Consider the following 24,073-nt stretch of genomic DNA (forward strand, 5'->3'; position numbering starts at 1 on the left):
TAATTCTAGGCTTTCAAACATAAGGCCCAGGGGGCCAGAATTGGACAGCAAAGACTCCAATCCGTCCCATTTGTAGTCTATGGAAAATGTGAAGGAGGGGATAAATTTAGTACTTTCAACTGTATTTTGGTACATTTTAAAGTTTGTCCTCCTGATAAAGATCTTCCCCAAGCCATTCATACTACAGCACAGTGATGAAGAAAGAGAAAAAAAATAATTAAATGAGAGAAAAGTTCCTGTTTTTTCACTATCTACTTTAATGTTGTTTTATTTTTTTTTAATACAATGCATTCACAGTAAAATAAATAAATTAAAAAAAGGACATTTCTGTGAGTTAACAAAAATGGTTATAACTACGGGATAATCTCGACAATGAACTTCCAGAACTTTCTATAATTTTTAGCAGCGATTTCTTAAAATTTACGTTTAGAGAATTGGAGGAGTTGCATGGTTAATCATGCAGGATTTACCACTTAACATCACCAATGTTAAATTGGTATTTACCTTGTTAGATGGTTCAGCATGTGTTTATTTGTTATGTCCACTTCTACTTTAAAAACTTGAATCCAAGAATGGATTTTATTTGAAGAGGGGACAGCAGAATCAGCAAATAAATGAATAGATTCAGATTAATAAAGCCACTAAAATTAGAATATATTGTAAAGAGTTATTTGGGCATAACATATTCCAAAAGACAAAAAAATGTTATTTTCAATAAACAATATTTGTAGCCTTCTTTATTAGCCAAAGCCAGTTGCAACAACCACGTGCCAAATGAATAACCTAAAATATTACTAAACAAAACTATGTTTTTTTTTAACAACAGAATCTTAGTAATATTGCAAAAATTATCGGCGCGAACGGAACACTTTTCAACTAAAATGGTATTCCCACGGAAGACTTGTTTGTCGGACCATTTGGTCCTTCTGTTATTTATTTCCGACTCCGAAAAAATGAGCTGACGCTAGTTGTGAAATGGGAATAAGGCCGCGGGTCAGACCGTTTTAAAAGACAGCCTGCTAATTTTTTTCATTGTTAGGTTTTGTATGATAAAGTAGACATTTTGAACATGCACTCCCAAATTTTATGTGGCGGCACAGCTGCGGCTGTTGCTGCAAGAAGGGTGCGGTATATTTTGGGTTGTGTCCTGGGAAGAGACGGCTGGATGTTCAGAACTCATGAGGTCAAACTTCTGAACACAGCCTCAGGTAACCGGCCTTAAAGTTGTAATGCCATTTCACTTGTTTCATTTCATTGTTTCATTTCATTGTTTCATTTAAGTTGTAATGCCACGTATACAGCCAGTGAACAGGTGTTTTCAGTTTGTTTTCAGCTGGAAATAGGAACACATGTGTCTGGTGACAGCTAACTGGCTAAATAAATAGCTGTTGTCTAATGGGGCAGGAATCACACTGCGGTGGCTCCTTGGTAGCAAAAATACTGTTGAATATATAGTTTGTTCCATGTAGAGGAAAACGGTGTAAGCTCAGCATCTGAAGTGAGAAGTGATCTAGTGAGACAGTCGATGCATTTACCTTGCACTAGGTGAAAGGTTGGAACATGGTACTTAGCCACGTATAACACACGTGTTGCTCTTTAAACTGGAGCATGCTGAAATAACGGCAATATTTCTGTCACATTTAGTTCCAAACACAATTTTAAATGTATTGTTTTTTTCCCGGACACCTTTTAAAACCTGATTTACATCAAAATCTTAGTTAACGATGTATGCTAATTAAACCTGAAGCTGAAACTTGCATCTTAATATCAACCTTTTGTAATAGTTAATACAAATAACTCAATTTTATATTTACAGTGCTGTGCAAAAGTCCTGGGCTGCCGCTCATTTCTTTAGAAATTTGATAGGAAAATGGGAAAGGAAATTATACAGACAGTATTTAAGGCAAAACCAAAGTGTGTATGATCACCTTCATTCATTAGCCATAACTCTCTTGGGCAACTTTCATGTAAATTCTTTAAATAGTCTTCAGGAATAGTTCTCCAGGCTTCACGAAGGATACTTGAAAAATATGGGAAAAAAGAGAGAAAAAATATGCCTAGTTAATTTTCTGCTATTAAAGTTAATATCACTGAAAATAGGATATATGAAAACCAAATAAGATTTTGATTTCTATAATCATGTTTTAATTTATTTATTGATTGATTGACTGGAAGTCCCGACCATTGCTTTATTGATTCTCAGCAGAGCTGAGCAGAAGCAGCTTAATTCCATTCTGGGAGAGTAAATCTTAAGTTTGAGAGCAAACTTCAGGAAAGACAAATAATTATTAGATCATGCAAGAGTGTGAACTGTTGCCTGTCTCTATGTTCACCCTGAGATGCACCACAGATCTGTCCAGGGATTCGCACCAGGTTTTCTGGAACCTTACTACATTATTACCAACATAGGACAGTCTTGCCAGGGGGAGGGGGACAACACAATGCACAACACTGATTCATACCCCTGAGTCAGCTGCCTTTTATATACTTGAAACTTATGCAAGTCAAAAGTTAAGTAAGTGAACCGTTTCCAAAAAGATTGTGACACTGTAAAATTTGAATAAAAACAGAATGCAGTGATTTGCAAATCTAATAAAACCATATTGTTAAACCCAAACTGTTTGAGAAGTGTTTTTTTTTTTATATCTTTATTTTTTATTGTACCTTCATCAAAGACTAACACTAATGTGAATATAAAATCAACTCTACTGTTGTGATTATGACTTGACTTGTCTGTCAAAAACCATCTTGCATGCATTGATCATCCTTTTCCTTTACAGGTGACACAGTGAAGATTGGTGAGATCACTTACAAACTCAAGCCACCCCAGAATCCAGAGCTTGTTCCTGTGAAACACAGTAGGTAATCTTCTGTGTGTGTATGTCACAACAAAGCCTATAGGTATGTCAGCATAAAACGTTTCCTTTTTGTTTTTTTTTTTGGCCAGTTTCAGACTCCCTACCTCAGACGGTGGCTCAACACCTCCGATGGATTATGCAGAAAGACCTTTTGGGTCAGGATGTGTTCCTCATTGGCCCCCCAGGACCCCTGAGAAGATCCATAGCTATGCAGTACCTTGTGAGTCCTCCATGTTACACACTGAAACACTCAATATAAAAGAGGAGTATCTTTTTCTTTTTTTTCTTTAAACCACAGTTTTGATCATCATGTGATTAGGACTGAACCATGAACAAAAATTAAAAACTCCATTATTCTGATGTTTTTCCTGCTCACTTGTTGCTAAACAATCATTAAACATTACCGTGATATGGAAGATGGAACTGCGGTTCAGTATTGTAGATGCCATAGTTTTGGCTGTGGTTGCAAAGCGACTTGCAGATGTGGAGTAACTAAGCACTTGCTGATTTTCAGGGATCGTGGCTGAGCTTGACCGTGTGGCTTGCCTAAAGTAAATTCACTGACCTTTGTGGAAATGTGTACATGGCTCACAGTAACTCCCACACAGGTCTTATTCTAGTGCAGCATCCTTAGAACGATTATTTGTCAAAGTGGCAAAATTCAGAAAGTGCAGAAGTTCATACAGTCAAAAGTAGTGAAATGTAAATGCAGTTTTAAAACATTGCATAGCTTTAATAAGATAAATATAAAGTTGTATCATTCTAATAGTGCGATGGAAACTTTTATACAAATTCGGCACCAAAGTAAAGAGTAAATTGTGCTCTACCAGGTTTGTTCTAATAAACGATGGACTAGGAGTGTCTTTGCAGGATACGCATAGTAATTTGATTTATTTTTACAATTCTATCATATTATTTGGCATCAGATAAGCCAGAGAATATGCTTTTAACTTTTAACAAGCCAAACTTGTTCTCTTGCTCTTGACTAGGAGTTGACTAAACGGGAAGTGGAGTATGTCGCTTTGTCCAGGGACACCACAGAGACCGACCTGAAACAGAGGAGAGAGATTCGATCGGGGACGGCCTTCTACATAGACCAGGTAAGCTTATTTAATGGATTGTACACAGTCTAATATGCAGGCTTCGACATAAATCCACTTTACATCGACATTTGAATTATTTTTGATGAAAGCTGTAAAGTATAATATTGTGTTTTCTGAAATATTGTTTTATTTTAGTTGTGCATTATGCATCACAAAGCCAAATCAATTGCCACAACAGCTGGATGTATGCAGGGCCGTGCAGAGAGGTTTAAAGGGACGGGTGCTCAAAGTTAAAAAGGGGCACATTGAACCAGGCTGAATAACAACAACACACATTCATCAAGAATCTAATATGGGCAACAAGGCAAAGCAAACGTAGCCGATGCTTTACCTGATGGTACAATGTTGCTGTTGAGGGGTTGCTGTGGATAGTGCTGGAGGGCAGGGCTGTGTTGATCTGAGACTGTAGACAGTAAAAAGTCCACAGGAGAGATGGTAGCTGATTAAACAAGTGTCATGAGATAATAACAAAATGCAAAGATTGGTGACAGCGCTTGGAACCATAAGGCAACAAAAAACTGAGAAATAAACTAGACTGTGATTCACTCTTTGCTTCTCTTCTTCCATCCCATCATTTCATATATCACTCTCCACTTGCTGTCTATCTGAGAACAAGGCACAACTTGCTATTGCAATAAACTATAATCTAATTATCCACACCTAACAACTCTTGCACTTAATCTATAATAAAATGATGACAGAAAAATGTTATAGCACTGCCTTTAGTAGCCTCACACAGCTCCTGCTGTTTCCTCCTCATGTCCTTACCAGGCACGTCTGGACAATGTTATATCATGAGTAATATTTTTTTTTAAATCCCTCTAAATAAAACACACACATGCACGCACACACAGTGACATTTTAGACCTTCTTCAGAATACTGTATATACTATGGGCATCACTGTGCTGATCCAGAATCCTTACATTATTATTTATTACTAGAGCTACAATAATAAAGCAATGAGTAGGGGGAAGTAATAAATATGAAATAATGTCATTATGATGATTCCATTTGTTTCACTATCCACTCTGTGCAGGGAGAAAGCTTATTACATGTTTAAACTGTAGAGATACAATCATTTTACTGCTGTAAAATCCAAATTTTGTCTTATTTAAAATATAAATCTAATATAATCTGCTTCTTAATGTATGTTCTTTAAAATACAGCGTGTGTTTTTTAATATATTATAATTATAATAATGCATAATTATGTGGACATGCATATAGATCGTTTTTTAGTGAAATATAATCCCTCCAGAAAGGCAGGAAAAGCCCAGAAACTTACTTTAAAACTAAATATGTTTCTAAATACTTTAAAACTAAATATGTTCCCTAAAACGGTGACAGAGCTACAGACCCATGACAGCCTTACACAGGTAGCCAGCAGCTGTGACCAGCACTACTTGTGCAGTTAATAAAAGGACAGGTAATGTTTGTCGCGCTGTTGCACACACAGCACGCTCGTTTGTTTCAGTTCGTCAGTTGCAACAAGACAGCTTACCAACGTGTACGTAATAAGCTAATACTCCTGGGTGCTACACACTACAGTGTGCGCTGTACACCTACTAAATGATTTTGTCGCATCAGTCTGTGTCTCTGAGTTAACTTGTGTTTCTCCTACAGCTCCGGACCGCAAAAAATGCGCGTGCTCTTTGTGAGCTCGTTCCCGGCTCGTAACCAGCGCGTTCTGCCGTCAAGGGCGATCATTGGTTAAATGTGATCATGTGACTGATGCAAGCCAGATCCTTTTATTTAGCAAAACTGTGATTAATAGTTAAATATTGTTTAGGGGCACAGACAGGACTCCGCACGCACACACACATTAAAGAAAAAAAATTTTCTTTAATGTGTGGGTGCCCAAATGGCACTTTGGGCACCCATCAGGAAAGGGGCGGGTGCTCAAGCCCCTCTAGCCCCCCCCCCTCTGCACGTGCCTGGATGTATGCTAGGTGCATGGCCTGTGTGCTAAATACAACTGAAAGATTTGGGATTGCTTTTTCTGCATTAATTACAATAATAAAAATGTACAGTCATGAGTTTCTGGCTATGTGTTTGTGTAATACAACAGAACCATTAAAACCACAGTTGAAGGCAAACACAGCTTGGAGTGTGAGTAGAACATTAACTGAGTGCGCCTTGTCCTCGCATGAAACATAGTAACACAAAATGTTGCTTCACCACAGTTTTGCACTCTTCCAAATTTCATTCTCTTGCTTTCCATGCTCCTTTTTGATCGATCGAGGCTTTCGGCAAACATATGCCTCCATTCTGTGTGGACTCTGTAAGTTGAGTAACCATAGAAACCAGCAGTTCCTCATTATCCAGGCCAGTTTCTCTAAGGAGAACTTTGTGTTTTCCATCCATCTCCATTTATTGTCTCACAGCTACAGAAAAACGAATTATGAAATGGGAAGAAAAGCTAAGTCCAGTGTAAGGAAGAGGACTCCCTTACTGCATTTATTTATATTATGTTATCTGTATAGCACTTTAGAGCACACCTTTCACTTTATTAAAAGCACCTTATCAAGCACTTTATTTAGCATTGCACTTTAAGCATGGATTTGCACACAAGAAGTTTAAATATTTATTGACTATTTATTGGGAATTCTAAAATCAGTTGGTAGCCTTATTTCAGATCCGGCACAGCTGCTCCTCATCAAGGAATGTGGTGGTTGTCTGTCAGGAGAGAAGAATGGTGATTGTGATCAAGGTTTACCAGTAAGGAAAACTAATGCAAGTGTGTGTGTGAAATCTAGGGATAAAAGTGGTGCAAATAGGTGTTTGTAAGATAATGATTACTCACCTTTCTTGCCTGTGTCCTCTTCAAGGTGTTTGGGCAAATGTTTCCCAGGAGGTCCAGACACCATTTAAAGGTTCCGGGAGAGACCATTGGTAAAGAGAGTGTGGTGAATCTTGTTGTGCTTGGGTTTCTGGGTTTTTATAATATTGGGTTTGGTGTAACATTAAGTGTTAAATATTTATTAATATGTAAATGTGAAAATGTATTTATTTATTCTTATTGATATATTGTATACTGTGGTGGAAGGTTGGGATTTAAGAATTTACCTGAGAGTGGAATAATGGTCTGTGACAGCTGAACATATTTAAGGCTGCCAGTCCTCATTAGAGGATGAATTTTTGTGCTGTGAAGAAGCTCGACAAGTTAATTGTTGTAAGGAGAGCTGTATAGCAAATAAATACTTTGTTCCACTACACTTGCCTTGGTCCATCTCACTGTGTTTCCAGCCGCTAAGGGCCGCACTGTTACATCCAGATTAGGCTGATCATTAAACTGTGGCATTGGGCTTCAAAGAGTCACAACTGATAATAAGCTGTGATAATTAACATTTAGTCAGTCATGTCATTATCCACGACTAATTAGCACATGGCTTCATCTGCGTAAAAAATAAATCAGTTGTGTAACAGTTCAGACATCAGCTCCATGGAAACGGGGAAGTTTTTCACGTTTTATTTTCAGCACACTTATTCCTTAAACTTTACTCAGAAAGCTGCTCTCCTGGAACAGACTTGCAGCTAATTAGGCTTTCTTATAATTAGACTGCAGCTGGAAGGGAGTCCACTTACTGTAGTGCTACTCCACTGTCTTCACTGCTCTTAGTGCTCTGAGAAAGTGGTTTTATGAATGTGTATATGCATTGAGTTCCTTGTTAATGCATCAGGAGTAAACACATCAAAGAAGCAGCATTTCCTACACATGAGCAGTGTACTGAGCAGTTTTATGGTTTGATAAAGCGAGGCAGCTTGTTTGTGTTCCAGCACAAATCAGCCATTAGTGCCTTCACACTGCTGACGTGGTAGTTTTGTTCACCTCCTGCAGATTTTGTTAAGTTTATCATTTTGATGCTTGTGACTCCTTTTACTAAATTGAATGGCAGGGTTCCATCTATGTGACACAATGCAATTTCATTATAAAATGTTTGCCTATGGCTCTTTCAGACCACTCCACTCATAGAGGGAAAATGTTTTAAGACATTTGATCAACTTACAAGAAAAAAATAATTAGAGAATGGGGCATCCAGTTAAGGGATACTTACAGAGCAGAAATTTAAAAAGATATTTTACCAGAAGGTCTCAATGTGAATGAAGTATAAACGGCTCTGTACACTCTAGTGATTTATGACCTCAGCTCTGTGAACTACCTGTGGAAAAAAATTTCAAAATTATATAGGATTACAACAATTGTTATATGTGTGTGTATGTATATCCCTGGACCATGGTTTAGACAATGAAAGTCATATTATAATCAGTGACTTGAAACTGGTGACAGAGACCAAACTTATCAGTAAAGGATTTACTCAGGGTGTAGACTGTGGGGGAAAAAAGAGCTGTTATCCCATAACATGACTTCTATAAAACCAGACTTGTTTTTTATTTTTCATAACCAAAGCAATCCAACATTCATGCGTACAATGTAGTCCAGATAAGAGGAATAGACTATTTTTAGATGTCACACACAACTGTAAGCAAATTTAAGAGGGAAAAGGTGCTTTGGTGTGCCACACTAAACAAACACTAGAAGCAATATTGACTGTTATCAGTAGCGTCTTCTGCATGAACTAAGCTTTTATTTGAGTCTGTCAGTAGAGAGATGACAGGAAATTAAGAGATTAAAACAGGTGTGACCTACAATAAAGATGTTTGGCTGGCCTCGACACCGGGCCGTTGTGGGCACCTTAATGTAGAAGGTACCAGGTTGACTATGCTATTATTAGCATGACCTCAGGCTAATACAGCTTAACTGTTTATTGGGCAGTTCTAGAAATAGCATGCATCAGTGCACTCCTCCATATTTTACCAGTGCAGCTATGATTCCCCTTCCCCAAGCTTTAGCATTAATAGAATCCAGACGCCTTTGAAAAATAACTCATGAATTCAGAGCTTTGTACTCTCTGATGAGAGTAGAATCAGTTTCAACAGCCGTTGTAAATCATACAACCTGGGTTTGTTTACCACGACAAAATGCCTAAATTACATATAACAACTGGGGCAAATGATTGTATTTGAGATACTAGGTACTTTATTAATATGTTCAATTTAAGTTTATATTTCACATTTTATAATTGTCAACACAATGTACTGAAATAGGAAGTAGTCCCAACACACACTCTTCATTAGTTGAAATTAACAGCATTTTGTGATGTTGAGGGAATTTTCTTCCAGCATTGGTCCTTTTATATGACTGGATATGGAAGGGATGCTGAAGTCATGCTGAAATTTTTAACTGTTATCCATATGTCTATCCACCTATTTTCCTAGGTTTGCTATGAAGTAACTAGTACTCATAGCAAGAGGTTTCCTGGTTCAAACCCAGCGGCTGGCTGAGCTTTTCTGTGTGGAGTTTGCACGTTCTCCCTGTGCCTACTTGGGTTTCCTCTGGGTGCTCTAGCCCTCTCCCACAGTCCAAAGACATGAATGTTAGGTTAACTGGTGATTCTGAATCATAGATGTGCATGTAATGTAGATAAATGGTCAAGTTCATAAAGGAAACTGCTATATTTTAGTGGCTACCAATCCGTAGCACAAAAGGCTGTTGGACAGGTCGCCAGTCCATCAAAGCTCCAACAGAGTTGTTGAAAATGCTGTAACTGTTTTATGAATATCTGCATATTCACTTGTATCACTGGTTCGGTGATAAACCAAACATGGACTCAAACCCTGGATTAGGGCTGCAACACTTCCCCGTAACTTAAGTAAGGTAGCATTGTATAGTCGGATCATCTGCTCTGTTAGAACATTAGGAGAACAAAAAAATCAGTTTTGAGAGTTTTCATGGAAAATCATTTAACCATAGACACAAACTGAAACTGGGAATAACCATTTGTGAAAAATATGCATGATCAAGTTGTTTGATTAAACAGTCTTCATCCCTTAATGACTTTAATAGTTTTGTTTCTATCAGTGCACATCTTTCCCTGGAACAAGAAAAGCTAGCCAACTCATCCAACTCCCTCTGCCTGAGGCTCATCTTCCTCCCACCTCTTTATCTAAATCAAAACATTGTCCATTGTTTCCATAGAAACAGCATTATTGATGTTAATAAATGGGGTGAAAGATTGCTTATTTGTGGGCTTTCCTACATTCAAACGTCCAGTGGAAAGGTTTTATGTTGTTGGGATGTTGTGGATTATGAGTCCTGTGCCATGTGTCTGGTGCAATAACACTGTGTACATATTATATTTTCCAACATTTGTTTTATGGACTGGAGATGTGTGGGTGCAAATTAGAGAGCTTTTCTCTTTGAGAATAGTTTTGTAGGAGGTGTGCATTTGTGTGTTAACTAGAACATCCAAGTATTCCTCAGGGGTCTGTGCTGATTTGGAGCCCTATATTCAGGCTTAACGTGTCAGTCCCTGAGCTTAAGCTGTCCCTCCCCTCCCATCCTTCCACTTCATTTTCTATCTCTGGTTCTTGGTCTTTTTTCTTTTTTTTTCTTTTTTTCACCCTTCCTCCTTCATTCCAAGCATCACCCTACCCTCAAAGTATGCATGAAGGAGTCACATGGATGTAATCGCATGCTTGTTATATTTTTGACATTTCCCAGTCACCCTTCTTCATTTAGCTGGCTCTTATGTAAGGCAGCTTACCTCAAACCCAGTCTACAAATAAGTCTCTATTACAGTAATAAAAAGCCTTCCACCTCCACTGGAGCTGAATCTGAACCCAAACGTACAGCTGTGCTGAAACCTTTTGACAGGATGCACTTTCTACACTTTCTAGGCAGAGTTACATGTTGGAAAAGTCTTTTTAAAGTACAAAAATTTTTCCAACACAAAAAATTAAACAAAAACAAAAAAAATTGCAATTAAATATCACATGTAGTTATAATTAAATATAAATATAATTCAAAGGTATCCACAAGAAAACTGGATTCTCTTATTTCCACTAGTTAAAGTTAAAGGGCTGGCCCCATGGGGGAAACAAAACTCACTGCTGTGGCTGAATTACCACAGAGTAAATAGAGGTTTGTTGTCAAATTAGAAGCCAAAAATCCGGAAATAATGGAAAACCTTTTTGTTCAGGACTCAAGCAGTCTAATTGATTTAATTTGAAAGGTTCTGGGACAAGAGCAGAGCCTGAAGACATCAGACTCTAAAAATCTGGTTTGTGGGACATTTAAAATTATTTTATTGGATATTATGTGACATTAAAAATATTATCTAGGGTTGATTTTTTAAAACTTTTTTTTATATCATGCTAGGCCATTTATTAAAAAATCATTCAAATTTATTTTCAGCTTGAGTTGTGTTAAATTTGTTCTTTTTTAGGTTCTCAACCTACCATTAAAGCTTAAAATGGTTTTGGACCCTTGTTAACTGGAGTCTTGACCCGTTTTGGTTTGTGGACTCTTGTTTTGAAAGTCTCAACTTAAGAGTTTGTGTTTGCCATCGCCATTCTGGTTTGTTTTATTGTTTTTTTAAACTGATGTGACATGATGGGCATAGGTAGACCTGTCTGAGAAAATGAGCAGACTGCACACTTGTGTAGTAGCGACTTTTCAGTCACAAGCTCTGAAGGATTCCCTTCTTTGTAGTCTTTTCTTATTCAAAATACAGCGTACTATGAACATCATATTGCATTCATTAAGACTGGAAACTACTGACAATAAATCTATTAGGAAAATACTTACTGAGGTCATAAATCACTAGAGAAATTGCCACTAGGTAGTTGCCCTTTACTGGTCATTTCAAAGAATGCAGGTTTAATGAACTTGGACGTACCTGATGCTGCATCTAGCGTTTGTATACAGTCTATGTTGTGACCTGCAAACACTTTGGGGAAAACATGCTTCTGTATGCGCATGAAGTAGGTAAATTAGGAACAGAAGCTTTTTGATTCATACACATAGCATTATGAAAAAAAATGAAACATCACATATAACACAAAGAGATGTTATAGGAAGTGATGTCTCTGTAGACTTTTAACTCTTTTTTTAAAATAGTTCTAGTTACATTAATATTACACATTCACTGTTCTGTGACATTTCTAAGTGGCTAAAAGCATTTGGTGGGATGTTTTCTTTTCTTTGCATGGCTGGTGTCAGACATAGCACAAGGCCCCTCTGTGCTTCCCTGCCTCTCTCTTTCTCTCTCTCCTACTCTACATCCTGCGTCATTTACATTTCTAACAATTATCTGATTACAGCGTTGGTGCCGAAAATGGATCAAGAGTTAAATATAGAGCATCTGGTCCTCACTATAGTTTTATGGCTCTGCTTCCCACACAACCTGCCACGCATTTACATGTTAACCTAATTACATAGCCGCTCGCTCTGCGGTCCACCCAGACAGCTAAAGTTTCCTGCCTCTTGACGTCAGACGTGCTTTTTGATTTCTGCAGAAATGTGCGCAGACACATGCATTTGCACACACACTGTATAAACTTGAGATGTTTTATCCCACATTTGGTGGGAGAAAATAGAGCTTCTTAAAACAGCAGAGACTGGTTTGAAAGTTTCTGAGTAGCTTGGAGGACAAACACAGATGAGGACAACCTCAGGAAAATCTTTATCGGAAGCTTATACTGTCTTATATAAAGTATGCACAATGAGGACTGGTGGAAGGTCAGATTCCCTGTCTGTACAAAAGCTTTTAGCCCAGAGATCAGAGGTCATCCTGTACAGTGGAGCAACAGATTTGACCTGAGGCAAAACTCATCATATGTCGAAAGAGTTTACAACATCCTTCCCCTTCCTCTCCTATTATTTCTGAAGTATTGATTGACTTCATCGCTTTGTCTTGACTTTTAATGCTTTTTCCTAGTGTGCTGTAAGGGCCGCAATAAGAGGCCGCGTCCTGGTCCTGGAGGGGCTGGAGAAAGCCGAGAGGAACGTCCTGCCTGTTCTTAACAACCTGCTGGAGAATCGAGAGATGCAGCTGGAGGATGGCCGCTTCCTCATGTCAGCGGAGCGTTATGACAAGCTGCTGCAGGTCAGAGCAGCACACTCGCCTGCACAAGTCAAACACTTCCCACGGCTAATTTCTAAACTAGAACTTACACATGGGACTAATCTTTTTAGGTATCAACAGCTGAGGCATTAACTTTATTTTAACCCCTCAGTTGTAAAAGTTTGATGGGCTATTGTTGCCACGCAGGACGAATCCCTGGGCAGTGTGGGCACCCAAGTTTGTGAACATGATAATTCAAGATCAAGGCGACATAAGATTTTCAAATTGACACTTAGGTGCATTCACTAAAAATGTCAGACACGTTCAAATATTGGTCATCTTAACTTCCAGGTCAAGGTGAAAATGCGATAACTCAGGAAGGATATTACCTCGGATTTTCACATTTCTAGCACAGGTTCATCTACTGGGAGCCTCAGGGGGCGCTGTTATTATTTTTTATAATGCTGGCTGTTGTTTATGGAGTCATGTCTATATGTAAATTCCCACTTAAGCAGTGAATTTCCACAGTGCTCTTGTTGTGTTTTGAGGGAAAAAATGCTGTTGCTATAAATCCTGCTGCTGTGCGACATTCAGAGTCTGTACTTGTCACATGGAGCTTTGGAGCTGCAGCCTTTTGGATAAAAATAGCATTTAATATCAAATGTGTGAGATGAAAGAAAGTTATAGGCCATTTCTTACCTTGATGCATTTCAGGAGCACACCAAAGAAGAGCTGGACAGCTGGAAGATTGTCCGCGTAAGCGAGGACTTTCGGGTCATCGCGCTTGGTCTTCCTGTACCCAAGTACAAAGGCAATCCGCTGGATCCTCCTCTCCGCTCTCGCTTCCAGGCTAGAGACGTCTATTACCTACCATTCAAGGTCAATCCACGAATTTACGGATTACTTAAAAGAAAGTAATCTGCAAGCTGAAAGCTTCAATAAGATAAGAAAGGTGTGGCTGTGGGGGAGAAAGAGACGAACCGATACAAATTTTCCTTTTATGCACTCTGATAATAAACATAACACACTTTGTACAACATACTGAAATGTTATTATACTGAAGAAAATTAGCGATAATACTAGAGGATATATTAGTTTTGGATTTGTTCTGGAATTTAAGTATTGAGCTTTTGTTTTCTTTCTCTCTGGCCTCTCAGCCAACAGTGTTCTGCAGTAAATTTGTGAGACTTTGAGGATATTTAAGTCTTGTTTTCTTCTGTATATTTTCAGGACCAGTTGGAGTTGCTGTACTCAGCAGGACCAAATGTCGCTGCAGAAAGGTACATTTAGGTAGATGCATACTGAAGTGCGAGTATTCTTTGATGGTCTGTCTTCATGCAGTATTGTGTTGTTTCCTGTGTGTCAGAGTTTCCCAGCTGCTCTCACTAGCTACTACGCTATGCTCCCAGGAATCATCCAGCCTAGGCCTTCCTGACTTTCCTGTGGACAACCTGCTTCCTGTCCTTCATGTCCTGGTGAGACAGGAGCGAGATAGAAAAATGAAAGCCAAAAATTTAAAGGAGAATTTGTTTTAAAGTTACTAGCGCCTGTGTGACTTTTCTGTCCTTTTCCAGAACTCTTTCCCAATGCTATCCTCCCAGCAACTGCTCCATAGGCTTTATCCATTTAACAGTATGTTGGGCAAGGACGGTCGCACTGCTGTTGAGGGTGTACTCAGTGTAAGTCAAGATGTGATGTTAAAGTGTCTGTATATGGTTTTACCTCAGGTGCATGCTTGATATAACCTGAACATCATATGGTTGATTGAAGGCATCAGTTTTGCTTTATATGCATTCTTTCACAGCGATTTGAGCTTCTGGATGGTCATCGTCAGCCAGCACCCACCACCATTTTGAGTGTGTCCACGGCAAAAGATGTAGAAGGCCATGCAGACATCACTTTACATGTAGTGGACAAAGACATCACCTTTCAGGTACCAGCAGTCTGGGTGTACACCATAGACTACATATGACATGACATCGCCCACTGCTTTGTGAACTTTTATTTTGAAGCCTTGAATTTAGAGGTGTGGTAGTTGCCTTCTTGTTTATTGGACTGTAGCTTATCAGCTAACCAGCTTGGTTTGCAAGTTGGGATCATTGCAAAGACACAGATAACCAATTAGTATCACGATGTTAGAAATCAATGAAGGATATAATTTAATTCACTAATTAAACATAAACAAATCAAGTTGTATTTCTTCAAATAAGCATTTCAAAGATGCTCCAGAGGGACGAGCAGAACACATAAAGTCAAGCAACCTCTGTGGACAGCGCAATTATTACCCAACCTTTAGATCCCAAAAGACTGATTCTGGATGTAGCGTTTTCAGTGGGAGAAACGCTGCGTCATCATCCAAGTGACTTCTTCAGTCTCAGCTGACTGCAGGTTTCCCCAACTTTATAAACAGCACATTTGCACAAATCTAGCCCACTGAATGAACAGTGGAATGTGAGGTCAGTTCCTTGATCTGCAAATTGTCATGACCACTCATCAAAGACCATTGATCAGTGATCATTGATTGATGGCAATGAGTACCATTCACAGAGAGTTGGGGAATGGCTGCAATCACGGCAAAGTAAGATGGGAAAAGATGTACACTTAGGCCCCCTCCTCATTTCAGAGATGGTCTTTCCCGTTTCATGTAAATGACTCCGCCAAAGATCAGTGGTCAAAGATCAGTGGTCAGCTGAGACTGAAGTAGTCACTTGGATGAGTGACGAAATGTTTCTCCCACTGAAAACGCTACGGCCAAATTGAGTATGCATCAAGACCAACCTTTAGACCTTAATACAATGAGTGAAGAAAAAAACACCCTAATTTCAATCTTCTTTTTTTAAATACCATTTCTTTTAATACCATGACATAGACATACTGTATTTCTGCTGTAAAGTTGAGCATTTTGATATGTGAGTCAGTGGAGATTAGTGTCTTTGGAGCTGACCTCAAGTGGTCATCAAAGGAACAGCAGTTTTAAATACGTCCTTGTTGGTTTTATTTTTTGGTCACCGTTTGCAGTAAACATTTAAGCTAAAGTCTAGTTTGCACGCTGTGCAGATTTAACTGTCTGGCAAGGTTAGCATACATATTACGCGGTTAGCCAGCCAGCTCTGACTAACACAAATCGTACAACATTGATATGGCTTATAATTTGGCCAAATTCATTACAACTATGTGTCAGTCTTAAATTAGCCAGCCTTATGTACTTATTTCACTGAGGTTTTTTTTCTTAAGATACTGTGTAATTTTTCTGTGCTAGCTGGAGTCGTGAGTCGTTTACAATAGTCACAGTTAGTCATTATTGATATTTATGATTAGCAGGCTCATTTACTAAGCAACTGTTAGCTAGCGTTTCTCACGTTTGACAATGTGAGAGTCACTGAAGCGTTGCATTGAAGGGTTAGATTTAGCAGAAAACCCATCCTGCATTTTTCAGATAAAAGTCACTCTATTAAATTTCCATTAGTCCATTCAAACATTAACAATAAAAAGCATTTAATGTATAAAAACGATGCATAAAGCAAATCTATAGTGTAATCGATCCTAATGAGTGCAAGCATTAGGCTTCATTATGAATCAAAAAACATGCAGAGTGATTAAGTCATCCTTTTATAGAGATTATAAAAGTTATCACGTCGCAGACCACACACGGACAGACAGGCAGACACACTGTATCAGTAGCTTGACCGTCTTATCTCTCACTGACACTCTGTAGCTGAATGTAAATTTTGTTAAGGCAACATGTTTATCAGTCATTAATTTTTCATGTTAGATAAAAAAGCAGCAGTGCGTGTGAATGTTACTGCATAGTGTTTGGAAAAACAGACATCCTTTCAGACTACTAAAAATAGTGGTGTGGATCCTGCAGGTAAACAAATGATATCACTCTGGTTAACTCTTTGAGGCTGCACTTTCTTCATGTGTGGCAGGAACTGTGTTGGCTCCTAATATGTAGTGGGTTTTCTTTGCTTGTTTAACGCAGAGTTCTTAAAAAATAATGAATTTTGTTTCCAGCTGTTCGGCCGTGAATCTGTGAATCACGGGTTTGTTTAGGGCAGTGGTTCTTAATCCGTGGGGCACAGAGCCACTCCAGGTGATGTCTGGATGACCGCGGTGGAATGACCCAAGTCTGGGGGCAGCAAAACCAAAATATCGATATAAACCATCACACACATACCACTCTCACCCACTGAGGGAGTGGTATGTGTGTTTTTTCTAGTTTTTGTACCAAGTTAATAAAGGGAAACATCCTTAATATGCACACAGTGCTGGCTGCAAGCACAAAACTCTGCACACCAGCTGTGCAAACTTGTTTGTGAGGGGCAGCCAGTCATAAGAAAGTAACCATAAAGGGAGCTAAACATATTTTTTACTTTCTTTTTTACTTTTTTTTTCTTCCCACACAGGGTATAATGTCAGGCTTCACCAGATGCCGCTGCTGTTGTTTGCCTCCTTCATGCTTGTTTCTCCTGTTTATGAAACTTCAGGTTCCAGCAGGCGTTAAGGAGCCACGTCCACCCAAAAGCAGTCCCACCTACATTCATACACCAAGCCACTCCCAGTTGTTGGCCGAGATGATACAGTCGCACATGGTTAAGGACATATGTCTGATAGGACCTAAGGTGGCTAACACTTGATATACATATACACATACAATGCACATAGTGAATCTGATTTTAATAACGAATACCTTCTTTTATTTCTAGGGTTGCGGCAAGTCGGTGATTGCCAGAGAGTTTGCTGAGATGCTGGGTTACAGCATGGAGCCTGTCATGCTCTACCAGGTAAAAACGTCTGGTCTTTAAAATGTTCAAAAATATGATTATTTCTGAAGTTTTGAGTTGTCTGCAGAGCATGAGGGGAAGTACGAATGTAACCACCAAACATTTGCGTCACAGACCCCGAATAATTAATGCCACAGTCATATCTTTCACCATCTGTCATCCTTTTGACCTACATTGTAAAAGATTTTGCAGTATTTCTTTTTACAGATACTTCTGTGCATCATGTATATATCTGTCTTAGTTTGCAAATTAAAGCAGTATCACTTAGGCAGTAAATATATGCTAATCTAATAATGTATTTATAATGTCAGGGAAAAATATTAATACCAGTGGCTCAGATAACTCAGATATGTCATGAAGAGGGTGTAGCACTGTTCTGTCTACCTTGGGCTCCCAGCACTACATGCGGACACAGCATTTTGTTAACAACAATTTATACTCTGGCACTGATGTCCAGATGCTTTTGCACCTTGGCACAGCCCGGCATGACCGTGCACACTCAGCATGAGATTGCTTATTCATTTAACTGTTGCGTCAGTTATTTCTCTGGAATGTGTAGGCCCCAGTGTGATACTGCCATAGAGAACCCCAACCAGTAGGATGGAGAGGCAAGCAAATGTTGCTATGAGGGTATTTTATTAAAAGTCTTCTTAGATTTAAGTGGCTCTGTTATGCTAATTTCCAGCTTCATATTTAAAAATTTGGACTTTACTAGATTAACTTTGCATGATTGACAGGTAAATATAATGCTTATGTATCTTACTGTATATTGGAGCTGTTCTGGCCTTCTGAGATGATGGATGGTGCCCACCCAGATCTGGACCAGGGCATCATCCCGATACCTAACCAATCAGATCAAAATCCCAGAATTTTAATGGACTTGATGCTGTTCTCTGATGAAAAAGTGTTCGTGTAAATTTTTTGAGCAATATGTATATATGAGAGAAAATAGGGAAAAGCACAAGTTGAAGTGCATGCTCAGTTGGTTAATTTATTTTGATTTTTTTATTGCTTTTAGAATTTTGAATGAGTGTACAGTGCATGTGTGCAATATGTGTGTGTGTGGAATGTAGTCAGCTCGGTGATAATTGTGAAGGAAGCGGGTGTGCTGCAGCTCTGTATGTATGAATGCATCATGTAGCTGCTATTCTTAGCTAGCTGAGGTCAGGGGTGACCTGTGCTGCGGGAATTGTGGAATCCTTCACCACACAATTCATCTGGTCAACTCTGAAAACCCCATTTTTGGGAAAGCAAAGTGACATGTCAGGCTAGAGAACAGAATATAAATTGTGTCCTTCAACAAGCTGAGTGTGTGTGTGTGTGTGTGGGGGGGGGTTGACTCATGACCTTCATCAGGATCGTCATAAAACAGTTTGCAGAAAATCTTTTAAAGAGCATATGTATAGAATACCATCCTTCGCATGGGCACTGTTGATGTTTTTTTTTTTTGATGACATTTAAAAAAAAATTAACGTGGTTCAATAGCACCAGTCTCTCTGATTTATTATAAGGCTTTCAGGCTTTCACTCCAGCCTGGTGATGGGGAGATATAGTATTGTTATGTCCCATGTTTATCAGTGTGGCCTTACTTGTTGGAGCTCTCACTGAATGCATCACTGTCTGTTCTGTTAGATAAAAATGTGAAAATAATAGACAGGACCTGAGGGGTTTATGATGCGTAGAAATGATAAATGTCACCAGATCTAGGACGAATGACACTTCCTCTGAGTCTTTTAATGTTTGAACTTGATATTGTGACAAAATGAAGCTCTCTCATACCAGCTGCTGTTACAGCTGTACCTAATTCTCTTTAATTCAAGAAAGCAATGAGTAGTATGTTGCTGTGAAGCAGTTAGGATTGCAGTAATCACTGCCTAGAACAAATTTTGCAACTGCACTTGTCCTCCCTCGTCTACCCCCTGTCTTTACCATGACATGGCAGCGTGATAGTGAATATGACAGTCTTGCTTAACAGACAGTGTTATCTGTAAAGTAGAGATATTGCATTTAGCAGCTGGGCCAAACCATCTGGGAACAGAGTTAAAGGAGGGAAAAATGGAAAGCTGGTGCATTTGTCATCTTGTCTTCACAGTTACTAAACGCAATCGCAGACAGAATCACTTCTGACTATTTTTAGATCTTTTTTGCTCTGCCAACCTGCTGTACACATCTGTCTCTGCTGTTCATTTTCCATCTCCCACTTTCTTGCCTTTATCACACACCTCCCTCCATTTTATTTGATTCCCAGGACATGACAGTCAGGGACCTTCTCCAACAGAGGTACACGCTCCCAAATGGGGACACAGCATGGAGGCCATCTCCACTGGTCACTGCTGCCATGGAGGGCAAGCTGCTGCTTCTCGACGGCATACACAGAGTCAACCTGGGAACCTTGGCTGTACTATCCAGGTGCTTTGGCTCATTTCCTGGATGTAGCTGCTGTGATATTTTCCAAATGCTCTGTTGATATTGGGTTTTTTGTTATCTGTGCCATCTGTACTCTGTGTTCTCCTTTCAGAACGCTCCACAGCAGCTAAGGTTCTGCTTTAATGTATTTCTTATTGTTTCAGTTTCTTAATAAAGGAAGACGGTGCTGTAAAATAACAAACAAACACACACCACTCAGCTCATTTCTCAGATTTTATTTTCTTGCCCCAGGTTACTCCATGACAGGGAGATAGATCTGTATGATGGGACCAGGCTGCTGAGGTGGGACAGATACCAGACTCTAAAGGAACAACTACATTTAAGTGACCAGGAACTGCAAGAGAGGTACACACATGCATGCACACAGGTTATCACACACATTTGGGTTAATTGTATGAAAGGTGATCACACTTGGAAATGTGACAGTGTTTTTTTGTTTTGTTTTTTTAAAGACAGTAACAAATATCACAAGTTTGACCTATGTTTGAATTCTTAAAGACAATAAAGCCATGGCAGTGCTTTCACCTCTTCTCTAACTGCACACTCGTGAAATCCCAAATCTCCACTGTCCCTTGTCTATTTCAGCTTCCAGGCTCACGCTTAAAGTGATGGAATGGAGTGATAAAATAAATAATATATTCAAGTGTAAAAGTAAAGTTGTAGTTCACCTTCTCTTAAATTTTAGATTCAAAAGCCTTCAGAGGAGCATTGTTTGTGTGGCACCAGTCAACAAGGATGAGAAAGAATAAGCTAAAAAATGTAGCTGTAGTTTCAACAAGAGTACAAGAAGTGAGGGTACTGGCACAGGATACTTACTGAAATAACAAAAACTAGCACCTTAGTGACACAGTAACACAAACTTACCAACCTACTGAGGAAGCAGAAGAAGTACAGCTCTAGTGTTTTTTATAAATCAAAAAATTTAGCCGTGTTTGCTAAGAGTGCAGGAGTTTAAGTTCCTTGTTGGAACAACTGTCTGAAACAAACGAATATCATATAAAAAATAGAATAAATAGAAAATATTAGATTTATTATTTTTGGTGGCTGATACCTGTTTTACTGCCAATCCTGTCCCCATCACTAAATGTCCTTAGCTCCTGTGTCTGCTTGATAACATATCTAATGACATCTACTCTTGGCTGACTGTGCATCCCAACTTTGTGTAACCCACCTAAACTCCAAGTGAGTAAAAACTGTTTGCACAGTTTACAGTTTTATTATAACCCAGGTTGTAAACTGAAGGTCCAGATGCATCTCTCAGGTACTGTGTCAGGTCTTGTTGTATTTCCCCCCCTCTCATGAGTCATATACTCCTCGACTACTACAGTTGGATTTTTTTTCATGCCTACCACTTCTTATTTTTTGAGGATGCACTGCACACCATGCTGAAACATGCTTTGTTGGTGCAGGAATACTATTTTATGCCTGCCAACCCCTTTTTTGTAGATTCAGCCAAAGAAATAGGATACATTACACACATGTATTACATACATTGTATGTTTTTTTTTAACAGGTTGCTAGTAACAAAGTGACTAAAGATAGAATTTAAAATGGGTTCTGTCTTAGGTTGCCTGTTTTGTGTAGACCCAATAGTGATTTATCTCATAAGTTCAGTGCTTTTTTAAAATGCTTGAATGATTCATAGGTCAGTGTTAAGCGGTTTAGTGCTTTTCAGACCACTTGACTACAGATGACTAAAGTCAGGCTCATTGTAGGCAAAATATAAAGAAATCAGGGGGAGCTCAAGACTATTGCACAGTAGTGTATGTGAAGTTTTCTTTGTTTTAAACATGTGGGGAGCAGAGAGTGAAGACAAAACATTATTCCATAAAAATTAAAAGAGAGTGAGAAGCTGATTTTTGTTGGTTTCATTGGTTTGATACTGAAACTCACTGTAGGACTTGTAATAGGTGCATGTGTTTGAGTTGTATCCCTCTTTTGGATCTCTTTCATCTAACATATTCTGAGGATAATATCACAGAGACTGTCTTACAAGATGTTAGTGTAACCCGTGTGTTTCTGCGTTGTGTCTGACAAAGAAAGGTAAAAGAAAGAAAGCTCCTCTCCCACAGGGGAATTGTAGAAAAGGGGCTGCATTTATTTTTACATTAAACATAAAGTACGAACTTACATGGGACATATTTGACATAAAATAAAAAAAAAACACCAACACAAAATCCGACATACCTGACAAAGAAAGGTAAAAGAAAGAAAGACCTCCGAGTAAATAACTTGCTCGCTCCAGCTCCTACGACCAAATACAAACAGTGGGGGAGAGGGTTAGCTCAACCCATCACAACTTCCAAGCTAGCCAGAATTATATTATAATTATATATCATGCTAGCGTTAATGGCGCCTAAAACACATTTGTGACACACACATACTAGACATTTATAGCATCTCACAAAAACAAGCACAATGATGGTAATAATTGAACTAAAATAACAATCAGAAGCATCAGGGTGGATAAATATACATTATATGTGTGTTATACAGTGTCTGGAAAGCAATGACACCCACCTCTCCCACAGGGGAATTGTAGAAAAGGGGAGAGGCCAAAGGGGTACACTGTATTTATAGGGTTGCACCAAAGAAGAAGAAGAACAATGAGGAGGGGCTCCAACTAATAATGAATATAACTACAGGCTTGGAGGTCCTAACAGTCAGGTATAAGGAACACATTTTGTGTAATTATAACAATATGTAATTTATGGCTGGGTTACATTGGTTCTTAAAATAGCCCAAAGTAAAGAAGAATGCTTGGATCTGCAGCATTTGAGAACATTCTCATAAGATCAGACACTTTTTATACACTACACATCCATTTTCTTCTTATTTACTGACTGCCCATTGTGCTTCCTAATTAACAAAACTGGTAACAACAAAAAGACAAACTGCGTTAGAGCAGTGGTCCTGGGAGTGGGTTGAGTGTGACAATGTGTGTTGACAGTGACTGCTGGAAGTCAAAGGCATGATTTCCAGTTTTCAGGTATACTTATTTTTCTCCCAGTTTTCCCAACTCCGTTAAAACCTCTTTGGGGGTGGTGTGAGGGAGTGGGGGCAACAATCTTGCATATTTTACATGTGAACAACTGTTGATGGTTTTGACCCTGCATGTAACTCTTGAAGTGCCTCTGTGTGTATGTATGAGCATGCACTTTTTAAAACCCCCCACCGAAGCTGGCAGGAAGGATGTTTGTGGTGGGGTGTCTGGGCTTAAATAAACCCACTTCCACTTCTCCCACTCCTGTGGCTCAGATGAAGTGTATCCAGTAGGAAACATAGATTTTACAAAGTCAGAGCAAGAAGAAAGAACCTTCTAGTTTGTGTGTGTGTGTGTGTGTGTGTGTGTGTGTGTGTGTGTGTGTGTGTGTGTGTGTGTGTGTGTGTGTGTGTGTGTTAGGGTTGGGCGTTTGGACGAATATATCGAGCCTATCGTTGAAAGTTTTTACAAGGGCGATTTATCTATTTGCCCATGAGTAAGTTTGCTAATAATGATGGAGCTAATACAACTAGTCAACAGAAAAAATAATAATAATAGCGCTGTTTTAACAACACCCTCTTTCATCTGCGAGCAAATGCACCCTCCTCAGAGTGCGCCCAAATGCTTGTTGATGGAGCTGCAGAAGCTGGTGATAGCCTAGCATACACAGCCAGATGGAGGACATGTACATGCTCATGCAAATTAGTCGTGTTTCAGTACTTTTCTCGCAGTATACGTCTGCACAAGTATGGAACGCCAGGACTGACATAATGAATTAATTAAATACACCATTAAATCATTAATTAAATGTGGCAATAATTAATTAAAATTGGAAATAATTAATTTAATAAATATATACGACACATTTAATTAATTATTGACACATTTAATTAATTATTGACCATTTTAATGAATTATTTAATAATTTATTTATTTAATTCATTATGGCACTATTGTCCCCTTCATGTCTCACCTTGAAATAATTTTATCTGTCAGCCTCACCCATCAAACT

The 24,073-nt window shown here is 38.8% G+C and overlaps 1 protein-coding gene across 1 annotated transcript in view; it reads left to right on the forward strand.

Annotated features, from left to right (window-relative positions):
- Positions 1-937: 937 nt before the first annotated feature.
- The window catches only part of vwa8 (von Willebrand factor A domain containing 8), a 79,243-nt gene continuing 56,107 nt past the window's right edge, over positions 938-24,073 (forward strand). Inside the window, exons 1-14 of the mRNA XM_013913933.1 lie at positions 938-1,208; positions 2,781-2,858; positions 2,948-3,078; positions 3,848-3,958; positions 12,742-12,909; positions 13,582-13,746; positions 14,098-14,147; positions 14,234-14,342; positions 14,442-14,546; positions 14,672-14,800; positions 17,355-17,489; positions 17,574-17,651; positions 19,900-20,060; positions 20,310-20,423. Of these exons, the coding sequence (XP_013769387.1) occupies positions 1,070-1,208; positions 2,781-2,858; positions 2,948-3,078; positions 3,848-3,958; positions 12,742-12,909; positions 13,582-13,746; positions 14,098-14,147; positions 14,234-14,342; positions 14,442-14,546; positions 14,672-14,800; positions 17,355-17,489; positions 17,574-17,651; positions 19,900-20,060; positions 20,310-20,423 (1,673 nt within the window). The 5' untranslated portion in view covers positions 938-1,069. The remainder of the gene's footprint in view (positions 1,209-2,780; positions 2,859-2,947; positions 3,079-3,847; positions 3,959-12,741; positions 12,910-13,581; positions 13,747-14,097; positions 14,148-14,233; positions 14,343-14,441; positions 14,547-14,671; positions 14,801-17,354; positions 17,490-17,573; positions 17,652-19,899; positions 20,061-20,309; positions 20,424-24,073) is intronic.

This window comes from Pundamilia nyererei, unplaced genomic scaffold (assembly GCF_000239375.1).
Source record: "Pundamilia nyererei isolate P.nyererei 1_Seehausen unplaced genomic scaffold, PunNye1.0 scaffold00160, whole genome shotgun sequence".
Lineage (NCBI taxonomy): Eukaryota > Metazoa > Chordata > Actinopteri > Cichliformes > Cichlidae > Pundamilia > Pundamilia nyererei.